At 36.8% G+C, this 16,867-nt stretch overlaps 1 protein-coding gene across 2 annotated transcripts in view; it reads right to left on the bottom strand.

Annotated features, from left to right (window-relative positions):
• Positions 1 to 1,939: 1,939 nt before the first annotated feature.
• EXOC2 (exocyst complex component 2) overlaps positions 1,940 to 16,867 on the bottom strand; it is a 147,316-nt gene continuing 132,388 nt past the window's right edge. For both annotated transcript variants that reach the window (XM_057373901.1, XM_057373900.1), the window contains exons 24-28: positions 12,760 to 12,815; positions 9,614 to 9,736; positions 7,305 to 7,366; positions 5,431 to 5,490; positions 1,940 to 3,505 (exon numbers count right to left, since the gene is read on the bottom strand). In XM_057373901.1, coding sequence (XP_057229884.1) covers positions 3,412 to 3,505; positions 5,431 to 5,490; positions 7,305 to 7,366; positions 9,614 to 9,736; positions 12,760 to 12,815 — 395 coding nt within the window. In that variant the 3' untranslated portion in view covers positions 1,940 to 3,411. The remainder of the gene's footprint in view (positions 3,506 to 5,430; positions 5,491 to 7,304; positions 7,367 to 9,613; positions 9,737 to 12,759; positions 12,816 to 16,867) is intronic.

Below are 16,867 nucleotides of genomic sequence, written 5' to 3'. Positions count from 1 at the left end.
TTTTCCTTCCTGAACATATCCATGAGCATTTTTAAATAAGGTAGAATCAGAATAAGCAATAATTAAGTTAAACTTTTTTTCCCCAGCCTCATGTTCTGTACTGTATTATGTAAGTTTTCATGGGCCTCTTCTATCTGCATCTCACTAATTGCCAATAAAGCAGGGAAACATGCTATTGCTTCAGCAATGTTTCCTTGGCTCTGGATGGCAAAAAGCTGCCTGGGTAGAAGGAGAAAAAAGAAAAAAAAAAAGAAGAAAAAAAAATCAACCTCACCTTCACCATAAAGTACTCTTGTACTCTTTCTTTAGTGAGATGTGATAGCTTTGGCAAAGGTTGAGAGACTGGACCTGTTTTACAAGGCCAACAGTCACAAGTTATTGAGCAGCCAAAAGCCCCCTGCAAAGCACAACTGCTTCTTATTTCCCTCTCTGTTGCCATACAGGGAAATTAAACTGGTTGGAGTCCTGAAAAGATACAAGGGGTTTAGCACACAATATGACCTGCCCAATCCTCAGTCATCTCATGTCTATTCTTATCCTTGAAATTCGTCACAGGCATGAAAAGTAGCACGAGTATGGTTCTTTCTATATTGTTAAATCAAGTGGCTTTTAAAAAGCTATAGGAAGATGTCTGACTTTGACAATGATGCACTATGAGCATATTTCATAGATGATTTCTAAAGAGTGTCAATTAAAAAAAACATGTTGCGAGTGAGAAGGAACAGGATCTCTTCATTGTTTCATGTTATTTATTTGAGCTATTCCATCAAGTTAACCCCCAGATATGTAATGATTTTCCCCTATTTTTCCCCATCACTTTACTGGGGGATTGAAATGTTTCTTTTTTCCTGTGTTGTTCTCATTACATTGATGCAGCATTTGTTTTTTATTTCCTTTTTGCCTACCTCTTGAASTACTCATGACTATTCAAAATAAATGTCAAAATACAGTAAGAGAAGAATGCCTCAACATCTCTAGAGCCTGYATATCTCAACACAGCCTATTATGGTTTGAATTTTCCTGTAAGTCTTTACCTTCTTTCAGTAAGATGTATTTTACAGCCTTATTACTCCCTAAATTTTTCTCATATATGAGAAATAAAGCTCTCTAGGTTTTTATTTCAATGACAATTCTTTTTCTATTTATGTTGATTTTATATTTTTCTAGAGCTTCAAAGTTCATGAAATAATTCACTTTATTTTCCCTTGTACTGTTTTCAGCATTTACCCTTGCTTTAAATGTCAGAGCCTTTCACTTCTGTTCCTTTGATTTCCTTGCTGCATCTCTTCTCTACAAGCCATAACCGACTGCATATTCTAATGTGGTCTTCGTGTCTTTTCCCACTTTCAACAACAATTTTTAAACCTAATTGTACCTTTTAACAGCTTTTTTTATTGCAAAAGCCACACTGACCACTTCTTGTTTTTTGTAATCATCTTTTCAGAGGAACTGCAGCCTGCTGTACATTGGCTATGAAGCCTCAGCAGTCCCAACTCTCCTTCCACGCCAGGGGATTCCAATAACTCCAGCTGCAGTGTGATGCTTGCTGACTTCCCTAATCCACAAAGTGCATTTATTCAAATATGGTGCTCTGACTTCACTGTGAATATTTATTCATATCAGATGAAATTCAAGGAATATTTTGATGGATTCCACATTATTCTTGTTGCCCTCAGTGTGATGTTCTCMGGTGTAAGTTACTTCAGAGAAGCAAGTACACTAAAGTCTGACCAGGTTTCAGAGACAAGCAACAAGCTGCTGCAATAAAAGATGAGTAAGAGAATGATCTCATCTCACAATAAAGATATGTCTGAATGTATGTTAACCTAGTACAAACAGCTTTTCAATACTTAAAACATGTCTGACAGGAATACAGAAATTGTAGATTGGCAAATATCAAAGAAATCGCATTTCTTGGAAAGTGAGGAATAAGAAGTGCTTATGACCATATTTCTTAATATTTTATTATTCTGAAGTCAAATCTTTTCCAGAAATGGATAACTATTTCAGTTAATATCAGCAGCTRGGACCATGACCACCTTAGAATGGATAACACTTAACATTGCTCCAGGKATTTAATGATAATGACATATATTTGAAGTCTCACACTTCCATTCAATATGTTGCTACTACTTACACACAACTTTTTAACAAGTAACTACATGTGCATCAAACTTTATCCAAAATGACATATTCTAGAAATTGTATGCTGTATTTTTAAAGCACATAACTGAACTGGCAAAATAAAGGAGCTGACATAAAAAAAAATTACTTGAAAACGATGCACTATTTCTAGTGCATGATTTACTCAAAATAACTGTAATTACAGAAAGAATATATTATTACTTGCATTATTTAATTCCAAGCCATAATATCAGTTATATAATTAAACCCACTTGTTAACCCCCAAAACAATGGCAACAAAACTGTTCCCCTGAATCCCTATTTCTCCCCATAAAAATCCAATAACTAATGGTGAAAAGAAGAAAAGAGAACTGACTAACAAGAGGAAGACAGTGCTAGTGGGCCTGTAAGAATAAAAGATGAGCAAGAAAGAAGAAGCAAAACAAATTATAAACTGTGTTCCTCCTTATATATGAGAAGCTATTAACTATTCTACTCCTTAGCACAAAGAATATTTTCTTTGGACAGTTTTTCTACTGATCTTATAAACTCTGCATGCATTTCTGTTATTGCCAACGAAAGCAGAGCTTATATCAGATGCTAAGGTTACCATCAATATTCCAACAGAAGGGAGAAACATGAGAGGCAGCAACATGTTTAATTAAAAAGAAGCAAGGAAATAAAAGCCCCTCAAGAAATCAGGCTTAGAAACACCAAAACTGTAAGTGAGAACAGGAAAAAAAAGTTAACGTTTTTAAATGCAAAAGGAGCAGAGTACTTAATATGGCATCTGGACAGTTATTAGTTAACTCCAGGGGGCAATGCTTATTACATAGTTTTTGATAGTTTATAGAATTTGAGTCTTCCAGTCACTTCAGTATCATTCTACATCTAGAAATTAACAGATTGATACACTGAACAGCATGAGTAATACCCAAATTCAAGGTGACATTTGCTAAAAATACATTTCAATGTATTTTTAACAAGTGAAACTGAGACTGCAGAACACTGATGAATATTTCTTCACGAACAAGTGTATGTAAACAGAATTGACTTAATTCCCTCCACAGAGTGAAGCACAGTAGACAGAACACCATTTTATCAAAGTATGTAGGAACAGAAGTCACACTCAGCAGGACACCCCATAATATTACTGAAAAAGTTGTATCTCAGTTTATTTYCCAGTGGAATTCCATTTGTTTTCTTAAGGGTGCTCAAAGGAATTGAAGTAGTCCAGGAAAAAAAAAAAGTGACTTTTAAGCACATTCGTCTGCATTGTGTTGTTGTCTATGTTTTCATCATGGCTGATGAAGAAGCTTGAAAACAGGTCAGCTGTAAGTGCATGCTGCTTTTGAATTTGTTTAGCAGCTCTTCTAGCAACCTGCAAAGGGAAAATAGTTACAACTTGAGGAAATTCTGAAAAGGGAACAATTACCACAARTTTTGACTATTCTGTCTGTAACTTCAGGTACACTGTCTACTTTTCTTGTGTAGCTGAACTGCAAATTTCAGTTCTCAGCTTTGTCTTTGGAAGGTATTTTGCAGATTTCTCTTAAGTATCATGCTGAAAGATCAGAAGATAGTATGACTGTTCTAGGAGAAACATTAAGTCACCTCCAACCATGAGTTTTTGTCTGCTACATATAAACTGTGTATGAGTTCATTTGGGGACATAACAATGGTTAATTTAACACCTACTTAGCTGTAAAGGAGGTACCTGGTGCAGTGGATAACATTTATTATAATCCCCAAACTACAGGTGTAGGAGCATTGGTGTTGATGGGCCGGTTGTAGAAAATATTTACTGTAACAGTGGAGATGTGTTAAGCTGTTTTACAGTCTTGGCTGGGTGTTTTATTTTCTCGTTATTCTAGGGAATAATATGATCTCCAAACTTTCTGCCCTATTTCAAAAACAAGCCATAAAGGGGGACATKTATCACCTGAACTTTTTGGCATGCTGAAATTACTGAACACCCAGTAACAGAAAACTACAGTGTGTGTCAAAGAAAAACCAAACTAGCCCAAGAACAGCAACTTAAACCAAAAAAATCAGTATCTGCTTCTGCACCATGAGCTCTGGAAGATGACCATGTCTACATTCAATGCTTAGCATCGTAGCAGTGATTGTGAATGAACACACATAAACAGCTCTCAGAGCACAAATACGTTATTTTACACAAATACAAGTAGATTACAAGGAGCTGCCTGGAACAGTGACAATTGTCATGTAATGACCTTGGAAAACAGAACAAGTTCTGCACTGTCTGCGGCTCAGCTCAGAGGCAGATATAAAAATGATGCAGTTCTTGATTCTCATCTGTCTCATGAAGCTCAGATSCTTGTGACTAAGTGAAAATAACAAATTCTACAGATGTTTTGGAAAGTTTGAGTTGAAAGATCTCTCCTTACTCAAAACTGATTTCTAACTTTAATAAAGCACAAGAGCTAAGTAAGATGAGGAGGTATCTTGAGATTTCCTGTGGCTAGCGAAGAGTAGGTTTGACTAGACAGAGGACATCTGGAAGAAGGCACAGCCCACAGACCATGAGCTGCACAAACAMTCTCTTTATGTGTCTACAAAATATTCTAAATTCTGACTGTTAAGTGCAAACTGATTTGATTCAGGAAAGTACAATAAAACCCACCTCCAGTTCAAACCATCTATACTTACAYTACTGTGCTCATTATATATTCATCCCAGTTTTACCACAACACTCTTTATTAAGCTGTGCTTCTAAAATAGACTACCAAACACTAGGCTGGATGCAGCAAAGCAACCTGCTTGTCAAAGGCGGTTATGGTGGAAAAGGAAGAACCCAAAACTTCTCCTCCTGATATTAAGAAAGAGCCACAGACTCTCCTTAYTTGTTTTTAAAATGAAACATGCCAGTTTTGAGAGTTCCCCCTATATCAGCTGGCAAAAGCCTGAACTTTGTTCTTGGCCATTTTCTAAATTGCTGCTAAACTCAATAATAAAATACAAGGGAACTCACAGAAACCTTAAGGTTAACRAGGAAGGCTAAAATAGACTGACACTACAAGACAAATACCAAACTACACTGAACTGACAAGACCAGGGTGGGCAAGCAGGATATGTCACAAAGCCATTGGCTCTTCAGTGYAATTTAGTAGGCCATGAACAAGGCAAGGACCAAACTTAAATGTCCAGAGAGGCTTCTGCTTTGTAATTCCAAAGGGTCAAACACAATGAAAGTTAACCCACTTATAACACAGTTCTCTTATGAAAGTAAAAAGCAATGGCTCCAAACRCCATAAAGGAGACAAGAAGGTGCATTGTACTCACTTTCTGTCAGTTCCACTTGAGAGCTGAGGCAAGGCTTCCAAAGCTTGCTTAAAGCTTGATCTGCGAGCAAAACAAAAATACTCATTCTGCTAGTACAAAACTCAGCATTTACATTTCTCTCTATAAATTCTACAAAGAGATGCTTTATTTTATCCATTCTTTTTTCAATAAATTGACAAAATATTTACCAGAGATCTGACATTCATGYGGAAATTGAACATAAAGGAGTCATGACTTCAAGCAGGTCTCTTAACATTCCTAATGTGATATACATTATACATCAACAGGAAATGTTAAATCAGCAGCTGATTTAAGACTCTGCTTGACATCCCAGACTGCTGAATTAACAGATAGTGGCCAGCTTGCTTTCTGCCTCAAACTAAATGACTAAATGATGAAATGATAAGTGGATGAGGAAGAGAGAAAACATTGATTTTTGGCTTTCTGTGCTTAGYAGACAGATCACTGTATTCTCCCTTTCAGAAGGGTGCCTGAATTWCAGTAGGTTTGCATCCAGATAACAGAATAAAGAACAATTTAGGTTGGAAGGGATGTCTGGAAGTCTTCAGGTCCAATCCTGCTCACAAAGTACGGACAATTTCAAGGTTAGAGGAGGTTTCYTTGGGCCATTATCCAGTCAAATTTTGAGCAGCTCCAAAGATGGGGYTCCCACCCCACTCTGAGCAACAGATGTGGAACAGAAGTGAGGGAACAATGCACAGATAGGTAGAGTCTTGTCAGTAAAAGCTAAATATGGTGACAGCAAAAGATTAATGTGGTCACTTGTACCTACTATTAGTGACAAGCCCAAGAACAAAAAAACCTCTACAAAGCTTCAGCTTTTAGGGTTCAATGTGTTTTATCCGATGATGATTACAGGCAATATCAATTCCATTTTATCCAACCTGARCCAAAGTAGTTTCAGAGGCCTTAGTCACTATCAGACACTCAGAATAAGGACATAAGTACTCTGAAATGGAATGCAGTGACACCAYAGGACACCATCTATGAAGACACATTAAGCCCTGCAATGTCTCTTTCAAAGCTGTTGATTAGGTAAGGTGACCAAATTGCCACCTGCAGGGACATGTAATGCCAGTCTTAAAAGAAGTGTAAGTAATTAAAAYAATGAATGAATCTGCCCATATCCAATCCTCAACATAATCACATAGAAATTTCAATCAATCAATTTTACTCAAAACTGCTGATTGTTTTTACATGTCTTGGCTGCATCAACCACTGATGGTGCTAATGCTTTTCCTTCTCCCTTTATAATAATGCATGTGTCCCAAACTATTTATCTTTGATCTTGAACCTCAGTGAAAAATAATAAATTGCTGAAAGCCTTTTGAAGGCATTGATTCCAGGAGACAATGTGAAGCTGAATTCCCTTTCCCTGATTAGGTGTGTGGAGAAGGAGTAGGGTATTACAGAAGCCCTAATTCTCTGTATCCCTGTAAGGGGACCTTGTCAGTATCTGGATCTGTAACCTCTCTGATGCAACTGGCAGGTTATTTGTTTTATGCTTTATGAGACTGCTGTGAAAAACTGGATAAAACTCATCAATGTCTCCTTGTGTCTGGCTTTAGCATAATTATCCTCAGCAGCTGTATTGCTGTTAAGAAGTTTTACAAATTTTATTTTTGGTGGCAAATATTAGTTGGTCTAAAAGTCCAAGTAAAAAACAACAAAAAGGTAAGGTATTTTCCCTCAACTGATAAAATCTTGCTAGTCATCTGTTTTTCATATATTTACTTAGTAAATCACATATCCTATTTGAAGCAAAATTTCTTTCTAGATTTATATAATGTGTTTTCACATGTTTACCAAGGATTCCATTASACTGCAAAAAGTGACATTACAGCACATCTTACTTGCTTTCAGGTGTTAGGTATATGGCCACRGTATCCCTCAATGCACAGATTTCAAGTTTTGCCTAAAGACAGAAATACAAATATTAATTAAAACAATGACACAATGCCCTTTCACCAAGTGTGTATCAGTATCCCAAAGCTACACCTTCTTGAGAAGCAAATTTTATTGCAAGCTGCAGTTGTAAGCAGCCTTGGCCTTTAAGAAGTTATTTCCTGTATTCTTCGTTGCCATGCTGCTCTGTAAGGAGACTGCTCAAAGGAACTATTTCATACTTTTGATTCAAACTGTTTACATGATCATTGTGTAGCATTCAAAAAACACTGGTTTGTCTCACAGTAACAGTCATAAATCTTCAATTCTCTTTCACCTTTTATGTACTGTGATAGAAGGACGCAACCTTAATTTTTTTTTCTTTTTGTAGTTAAATACAGTGAGCTTAACTTCTCACAGCACTGCTTGACCAGGGAGGAAGGAAACACGAGTACAAAAATCTGTCAATACACATTTTATTCTTGGTTTTTCTGTTGAATACATTTTTTTCCATCAGATGAGGAAGTAGAATGATTGCACTCAGCTTCTTGTGTGTTCTGGAGGGCACATGAGCTCAGGGATTTTACTCCTGGAACTTACTTTGTGCCCAGGTACTAATTTTCACTTAGGCAAACTATGGAGGAGACTAAACTCAAAGATTTAATAAACTTCATAGAACATCCTTTGGTCTTTGAAAAGCAATCGTCATCACAACTTTTATATGAAACAGAAATATTCTGCAAGTGATCATKAAGCAATTTAATTAAAAAGATAAAGTGAACTTGATAAAAATTCACATTCTGCTCTTTTAAGCATAAAGATAGAATTTCATCCAGTTACACAAAACAGTAACTGATCTACATGTAGACACAACTAATGACATTAATTGTCCAAAACAGAACTTGTAACAATGCAACACAGACTTCTAATYCCAGTTCTAAAGAAAGCCTTTGGTGTTTAGGTATTTCGCTCATCTCTCCCCTAGGAAGGAAGACAGCTAAGATTTCTTAGAGYCAGAACTTTCTGGCACAAAAAATGACATAGCCACCCATCAATTTTTTACTCAGAAGAAACACTTTTCTCAATACAGAATATCTTACCTCTTTTTGTGCCCCAAGCTCAAGAGTTTTGGACTTTTTGAAGTTCTACATACAAAATTCTGGAGTGTTTTCTGCATTTTAGGTGGTACCAGTACCACATTCTCAAGTACCACAGCCTAAGTAAACTGGGTGGAAGGGCAAACCTGCAAAACTGTGGGGCATGGGATGGTGGGAATACAGAGTGAGGCTTGAATGAGAATATTTTGTTCAGCCTGACAAGGCTCTAATCACTCTCATGCTGCTGCTCTCTGTCAGATAGGATTTTCCATATTCAGAGGAACAGGAAATGATTATCAATGACAAACTTACAGTAAGGAGACAAAATCTTTTCAATTACAGCTTTAGGCAGCAAGTCCCTACAGTGGCTTGTTTGGTCAGACAAAAGGGATATATGGGTAATTTTGTTGTTATTCATGGATTTGGTTTAAATAGGGAGTCAATCTTACTTGGCTGTGATCTTCCTACAATAATTCTCTGTCCAGTGCCATTACTGTSAGCAATTGGAAAATTAGGCATACAACCAGATAATTATTTTCCCATCATCATGCAAGAATGCTGTCATGTACAATGAAAAAAGGGAATTTGCTCTTCTTCTGTTACAGTCGTAGCAATCTGAMTCAAAGTGATTTAAAAAAAAAAAGTGTTTTACTTCGAGTCCTTTAAAGCTTACCCAATGGCAAGTACAACTACCAACACAGCTGTAAATAAAGAAAGCAAAGCCATTCTATATGTTAAAACAACATGGTTTTGTAGAGAGAGTATAACAAACAAGTGACTACTTCTGCAAAGTCTTACGAGATCCTACTGCATAGTGTTTTCAGCATTTTCAAATCTGAAAATATCACAACATTTTTTTTTTCTTTTAAAGTGATTTTTTATGTCAGGCCAAAGACAGTATTTCATAACATTTCAAAGAGAYACCATTATGATGCTTTTTATCCCATAGGTTACAGGTAGCCTTGGAATAATGTCTGACACAAAAAAAACTCGAAAATACAACCAAACCCAAGAACCAGTACTACAAAGGGTATTCATCCATAAATCTGAAATAGGTTGTAAACTAATCCTTTTTATCTCCTTGCTTTCACTGCTACAATAATCAAACAAATACATAAATTATACCTCTRTTATTCTGTTTTCTAGATTCAGAAGTTTTACAGTGCAAAGTATTCAGGTACCTGTAAAGCTCCATTTTTGCTGAAGGATGAAACACACTGCATGAGCCGACTCAGTTCTTCAGAGACTGCTTCTACAACCCTTGACATTACCCGAGGAACCARGTCTTTGGAAATGGTAAATACCTAATTTTTATGAAAGAAGAACCATGAGCACAATACCTACATTAACAGAAATATTTTCAACAGTCACATTCCACTAAAAAACATATACCACTTCGACTGAAAGGTCTCCTTCATTTTTGTCAATGTACAAAAAATATTCAAAAGCAACTAGAATATGAAGGATGTCTTTTGATGATTGCCCTGCACTTCAACCAATCCCCTCTGTTAACAGCAAGGCTGGCTATGTGATATGTGATAACCTACCTGCAATACCAAAAGGCAGCTTAATGTCAAAATACGTGCTTTTGGCTGATGGATGCAGGTAGTCTAGTCAGGCAGCTGTAGACAGACTGCTGTCTTGGAGATAGCACCTTTAATTCAAAATTGTGTGACTCACTGACCCAATTATACATTCAGCCACTTTTTACTCATATGTTTTGCTATTTCTTCTAGGCTCCTTTATATTTGAACCCTGTTGAATGGCTACTGTCATTATGCTCTGTGGCAGAGATAAACATTTGACATGCTGCGAGCGTACGACAGCGTCAATGGTTTTTCATTTAGATTCTGGCACTGCTGCTCTTTATTAGTTCCCTGGCAAAAAAAAAAACAAAAACAAAAACAAAAACAAAAACAAAAAAACGAAACCTTACTGGTTTCCCCATGCATCAAGACCCTCTTTTTAATTGCTTATTTGTATAACTTTTTAAGGTGGCACTTTCAGAATACTAACTGCAACACAAAATTATTAGATCTATGCTTGCAACAAAGTATGAAGAGACCAATCTTCCTTACAGGGAGCTTTACAGAAGTGAGAAATTGTTAGTGGATTAAAAGAAAAAGAGTATGATTCTTCTATAAAGAACTGGGGAAAATGCAGGTCAAGAGGCTGGAATATAGGAGGAAGTGAGATTATAGGTTAGACACACCGAACTTAAAGGTRATGATAAAGTTTCATCAGACTGCACAAGGCTGGGAGAGAAGATGACACAAGAAGCTGAGGTGGTGTGTGGAGTGGTGTATGTAAGCTGAAGTGTGTGACTGGAGTAGAGCAGGAAGTAAAACGAACTGTATAAAATTTTAAAATGCCCCCTCAGTTTCTGCTTTAAAATGGTCTAAAGAATTAAGTAGTGGAATGATTGCTTTGCTAGAATACCTTTGCTTTTAMACAAAGTTTAGATCTCATGTCTCACAAGGAAATTTATTAAGTGACAGAGGATAATAATACATATGTGTAAAAATAAATTAAAGAGGAAAAAAAAGCAAGCAAGATTCTTACAGAGTTTTCAGTGATTTTAATAAAGAACTGTGTACTACAGATCCCATAAGACTGACCGTTCCACAAGGCACATCTGTACTGCAAGCCAAGTAGTGACCACATAAATATCAGCTACCAGCTGCTACCAGTGCTGGAAAGGGGTGATCTTACTCAGCACCAAACACTGCTGACCAACACAGACATACCAGGAACATGCCCAAAGATCTACTGAAAAGAGATTATTTGTGCCTGCAATGAGCACTCTTGAAGTTACTTTACAGAATCCAAGAAAAATAATTCTCAGCAAGGGTGAATCATCACAAATTTGCAATAGGAAGCCCTTATTTTGACTTCAGCTAAACTTGAATTCATAGGTGGAGAAACAATTTTCTTTCCACTTTAGTCTCTCCTCACTGCTCATCTGATGGTTAATTTTTGCTGTTTCAAACTATAGAAACTTGCAGATTTGCGAACTAAACTTAAATTTGACCCAGCTTACAGAATTTCACCAGTAGAAAGGGGAATTTCATCTTGACACACATTCTCATATTTATGCAATATTTCATATCTAGAAATTTATGAGACAATGCGATTTTGGCCAGAATCAGTATCGGTCTCAATAAAGAGAGCACAGCAATTCACCTTTCTACTGCAGCATTTTAGCTCAGTAAGTCACAAATGACTTTGCATTTTTTAAAGCAAAACCTCTAATTTCCATTTAAATCAATTTCCATTACACTGAAAAGCARTATTAAAAATTATTATCCTGTTGGTGTACATTTTTAGTGTTGCTTATTCCCCCATTTGGAAACGTTTGGTAACATCAGTAACGCTTCTGGGAAAGTGCTTCTGCTATAATTTAACACTGAAATTGTATCAGAAATACTGCAAGTTAAATTTGAAGGTCCTGAAAATATTGTAATTTATTTGAATCCTTGTAATTTAGGAAGGAATAATATAAGTAAGACCCTCAAGTGAATCTCATCATATTTTAATTACAGGGAAAAGGCAAAACAGCCATACTAGTGGTACTTTGGAAGGTAAGAGTAATATTACTACCAATACTTCTACCAGGAGCAACAGTAATCTGGCAACACTCTTGATGATTAGACAGAATTGTTACGTAAAACAAAGGCTCTGATTTAAAGAGCCATAGAAAATTCCTGCATATAAACACAAAAGGCTAAATGCAGCTCCTCCAAGCTTGTTATGTTATAAGTAATATTTTACTTCCTAACCTGGGTAGCCATTACCTACCAAAGTATTTCAAGCAGTATTTGTGCTGTACAGAGACTATAAAACTTTCTGGGCTTAGGTTTGCTATTTTCATTGTATATAGAACATAGACATATATTGGCTTTTCACTCTGAGTGGCATGTGTTGAACATTACTTTCCAGATGAGGCAGATGTTCATTTACAGATGTTTTGGAAAATAAAGGCAATCAGAGAAAGAGACCATCACAACTACCTATATATCTATATATTATCTACACGGAAAGGGGGAATTTAGCTTTAGAATTTGGCTTGCATCTTTATCAGATAGTGGAAACAAAAAGGTGTAATGGAGTGGTAGTGAGGATAAACAGGAACTGCTCGTCTCCTTCTGCCCGTAAAAAAGTTACCAGTTGCATAACTGGTTGGTTAAACCTAATCTAGAACACATTTATAATGAAGACACTTCAATAAAAAGGGTGAAAATCCCTGGTGAAATCCCAGGATTCACCAGGAAAAGTACACTGAAATCATATGAATGTAAGCATAAAAAAATCTGAAGTTTCTCCTCACCTCTGCATGCACAGCAATGATATTCACTAATGCTTCTTTCAAGTAGTTTCTGACACCTGAAACAAAACAAACAAAATAATTACTTTCATTCTGTTGTCTCAAGAACACCATAATATTGTGCTGCTCTATACTGTGCTTTTTATTTTCATTTTTTACTACCACTTTTGCAATTAGAGGCAGAAAGAGAAAGTTCCATAGCCACACCACGAGTCTATTTCCTTTTTCAAATCAAATGGAGAAAGGCACATTTCCTTATAGCAGAAGGTTAAAAAAAGGCAGTAGGTTCCTGTTTCAGTATTCTTCTCTAGCAACATAATTTCACCAAGTTTGCAATTTAATAAAAAACTAGCATTAGCATTATGAAAAACAATATTCTGGATGTTTTCCTAGAATACATACATCATGGCACAGAACATGCACTACAGTTTGATAAGTTCTCTAAAGAAAAAAGAAGACAAGCAGTTTTGTTTGTGTAACAGTCTTCAAGATCTTACTACTTTATCAGCTTCTCTATCTGTAAATTATTRTTATAGATAGAAATAACAAGGACTCTTGTTTCTCTGAAAGTGGTTCAGAATATATTACTCATGGCAATTTATAGGAGATGTCATGCCTTACTAGAAATTTCCTTTTGGGGAGGATGGAGAAGTCAAATAAGCATTTTCTTGCCAAGCATATGAAATGCTTGTCAATTTATACTTAGCAGTGAATTCTAAACAGGACATCCAGCAGGGTGTTCTTTAGTTAGGACAGGCTCTTAGTACTCTCAGCTGCTGTAATTCTGTAACTTTCCTGGCCTGTACACCAACCATCTAAAATTTAAAACAGGTAAAAATCTAAAATGGCTTCCTTTTTTTTAATGGCCACTTCACTTTGTAGGCAAAGGAAAATCAGCAAGCATTTAACTCATTAAAGTATGTATAAATGCTGGAAGTACAAAGTAATGAGAGAGGGTTGGTGATAGACACGACCTCAACTTCTAATTTTGATTACTCTAGCATGAATAACAGAAAGTGCAATGAACCCATCATTCCCTTCAATATATTAAATCAACGGTAAAATATGATAATCATGGACAAAGACAGGTGAGACCACACAGCTCAGAGATCACAGTGTGATTAAGGCTGCTGCTATAAAAATTACAAAGTGAACCTTTAATCAGTTAATCTTACTTGCTCCACCTTTCCTCAGATAACACCAATGCAGCAACTTAGTCCTACTACAAAAAACAGCTTTAAAAGGGGTTACCTGAGATCATAAAAATGAGCTATTCTGTGAGAATAGTGTCTCACAAAGAGAGTAATGTCTGACTGCTACCTCAGTAATACTCATATCTTTAACCATTGGTCCCACAACTTCCCTCAAGATCTAAAAAGATGGCACTTCTTTGTTAAACAATTATGGACAAACATTTTATAAGAGTAGGACACAAGGATGACAGGACCATCTTGTGTGAGGGACACATGTCTAGGATGTACAGTGCAATGCAGCCTGGGGGCTAGAAAAATACCAACCTTTCCCCACACATTCCAAAATATTTCTARCATGTTTTCTCTTTATTCTTTTCCTTGAAAAATCTCAGTAGCTTTCTTCCATCTAAATTAACCGAAAGACAACTCTAACAGTATTGTATTCCAGGCTGCAAATTTGGAACTTCTTTTATCTTAGCAAGAAAGTGAGGGAGGAATAAAGCAATACCAGAAATTTTATGAAACTGACTTTTTTTCTCCTGCCCTGTAACCTTGCAAAATAAAGCAAGAATATCACACACCAATACTTGAACCACACCAAAAGATGACAGGTGTATGTGGAAATGCAGCACCCCCTTCCTTTTCCTCTTATACTGTTTTCCTTTTTTTTACTTCACTTTGCCCCTGTATAAATCCTCTGCAGGCTTCATACCACAGAGGGCAAAATTTCTGTCACATCTCAGAAACAAATACAACTTAATCAGACACTGAACGATGGTACGCAAATCACAACAAGAGGTACAGGGTGAATTTGGGAGCTGGTCTGCAGTTAACCTCCAGGTGCAAAGAGTTGCTTTTGATCTGCAAACTTATGTGGTATTCAGCTTTCGGCTGCCTACCAGCCTCCTCTTGTGACAGCAGGATCCTTCATGTGGAAACCGTGATTTTACTTTTGTGCAAATGCTGCACAAGATTAAGACTTTGACAGTCTCCCTTCTCTAGGAATATCTGAGCAGTGCCATGGCATGTTCCCTARGCAATCAAAATTTCAGTTGTGACCTACGCAGCTTTTCTTTGGCCCAGCTGAATGAAGTTCCCTAATGAAGTGTCTCACTCCAACCCTGCCACTTTGAGGGAGCCCTATGGGTAGCACAGGGAGGGAGCTGCTATATCAAACAGGGCACGGGTGTCTCCTGCATAGGTGGCCAGCAGGCTGAGCTGGGAAGAAGTGTTACCAAGGAGGTGAGTGAAAAGCCTGAGTAGAYAGAGACTGAAGTGCATGGGCTGTGTAAGAGGGTGATGTGGTTCCAAGGAAGAAACCTGATTTCCCACTTATCCCACCTGAATYCCTGAGGTAGAGTGCCTCTTCTCATGCGTTCATGCAACTTGGCTCAGGATAGGCGTAAACTGTAAGCACCCAAATTAAACAAATTCTGACTATGCTAGTAAAAGTTGCTAATCACTATGCCTACAAAAACCTTTCATAAAGACTTAGTCACTGTGCTGCCATAATTTTTATAGCTACATAAGCACTGCAAATTTCTAGAAGTATGAAATACTAATATGAGCAGCATTAGCTCCAGRTGTTGAACATCTTTGTCTGGTGGTGCACAGCTAAGACAGAATGGTTATTTATGTCTTCTAACTGAAGAACTCAGAATGAATGGAGAGAGAACCTAAGGTAAAAATGAAGTGAGAGTAGCTTAGTATTGCATATCGTTAGCCTAGCCCAGATGCATGATAAAATTGTTAAMTTAAACCTCAGTGAAAGGGCATAAGCAGACATATTTTATCTTCCATCTTTGTGCCACACACAAGGACAGATGGGTGAACTAAGAACTTAAAGGAGATTAGTGCTACCGAGATTGCAAGAAACAATTAGGTGTTCCTGACCTTTCATAGCTGGCTCAGTCCCACTGAGACTRCGGGATCAGGGAGCTCAGTACCAGCACAAGTATTTCCTCAGCTTCTTGGACAGGTTTTACAATTTTAGAACAAATAATTGAGCACTGTGCAAAGCTATGCAGTTTAGAGACAGCCCATGTATATGAAACTGTATTTGCCTTAATTGTAGCATCTAATAACCTAAAAGACCTTGTCTTGGTGAGCTAAACAAGCCAAAGACATAAAGAAGATGCAAMTGAACTCCAAATATGCCAGTTAGTGGAATCAGGCAGGGAAAGAAGAGAGAACAAGGCAAGGTGAAGAGCAACAAAGGCACAAGAAAGAAAGAAAGGTAAAAATGAATTGACCATCAGAGAGATTAGGCTGGAAATTAAAGGTCATTGTGTAACAGGTTTGCTCTAACTGAGCTRTGAAATACGTGGTTTAATGACAAGTATTGCTGTCAGGGAGTCAGTTTCCTACCATGAATAGAACATAAGTAAAAAGAGTATTTTCTCCCAACTCTTCTTTTTGTCTTATTTGTGAAGGATTTAATTTTTGGATGTGGAGACAAAGCCAAACATATCAGAATGTCAGGACCTGCAGGCATAGTTAATAACAGCACTATATTTTGAAAAGTTACAATTAAAAAATATCCAATTTCTGATTTATATCACTGCACTGTTTGTGGCAGGCTTTGTTGAGGCAAAGTATTACTTTTCTGCAGTATGATTCACTGGAAATACAAGCAGTGGCATCCAACTGTGAATTTGTTGTGAAATTCATTTAAAAATGAAAAAAAATCTGTCTAGAATAGAATTTTTGTGCAGCTTTCTCTACAACTGTTCAGCAGCCCACGCAATTACAGTTTTTGGGACACCATGCTGCCAGTCCTATTATACAGCACTGAAAGCTAATGCACCATGTAACTGTAGGTTGCAACTATTAGGCTAATCAAGTGAAACATAACATTCTTAAGTCTAAAATACCTCTTATTTAGCATATTGAAGCACAAATACAATGCCTTTCCATTG

The sequence above is a fragment of the Malurus melanocephalus genome, unplaced genomic scaffold, assembly GCF_030028575.1.
Source record: "Malurus melanocephalus ecotype Western Australia unplaced genomic scaffold, MMel_1.1 scaffold_209, whole genome shotgun sequence".
In the NCBI taxonomy this organism is placed as follows: domain Eukaryota; kingdom Metazoa; phylum Chordata; class Aves; order Passeriformes; family Maluridae; genus Malurus; species Malurus melanocephalus.
Note: the sequence above shows the minus strand (reverse complement) of the source record. Positions and strands in the feature narration are given on the sequence as shown.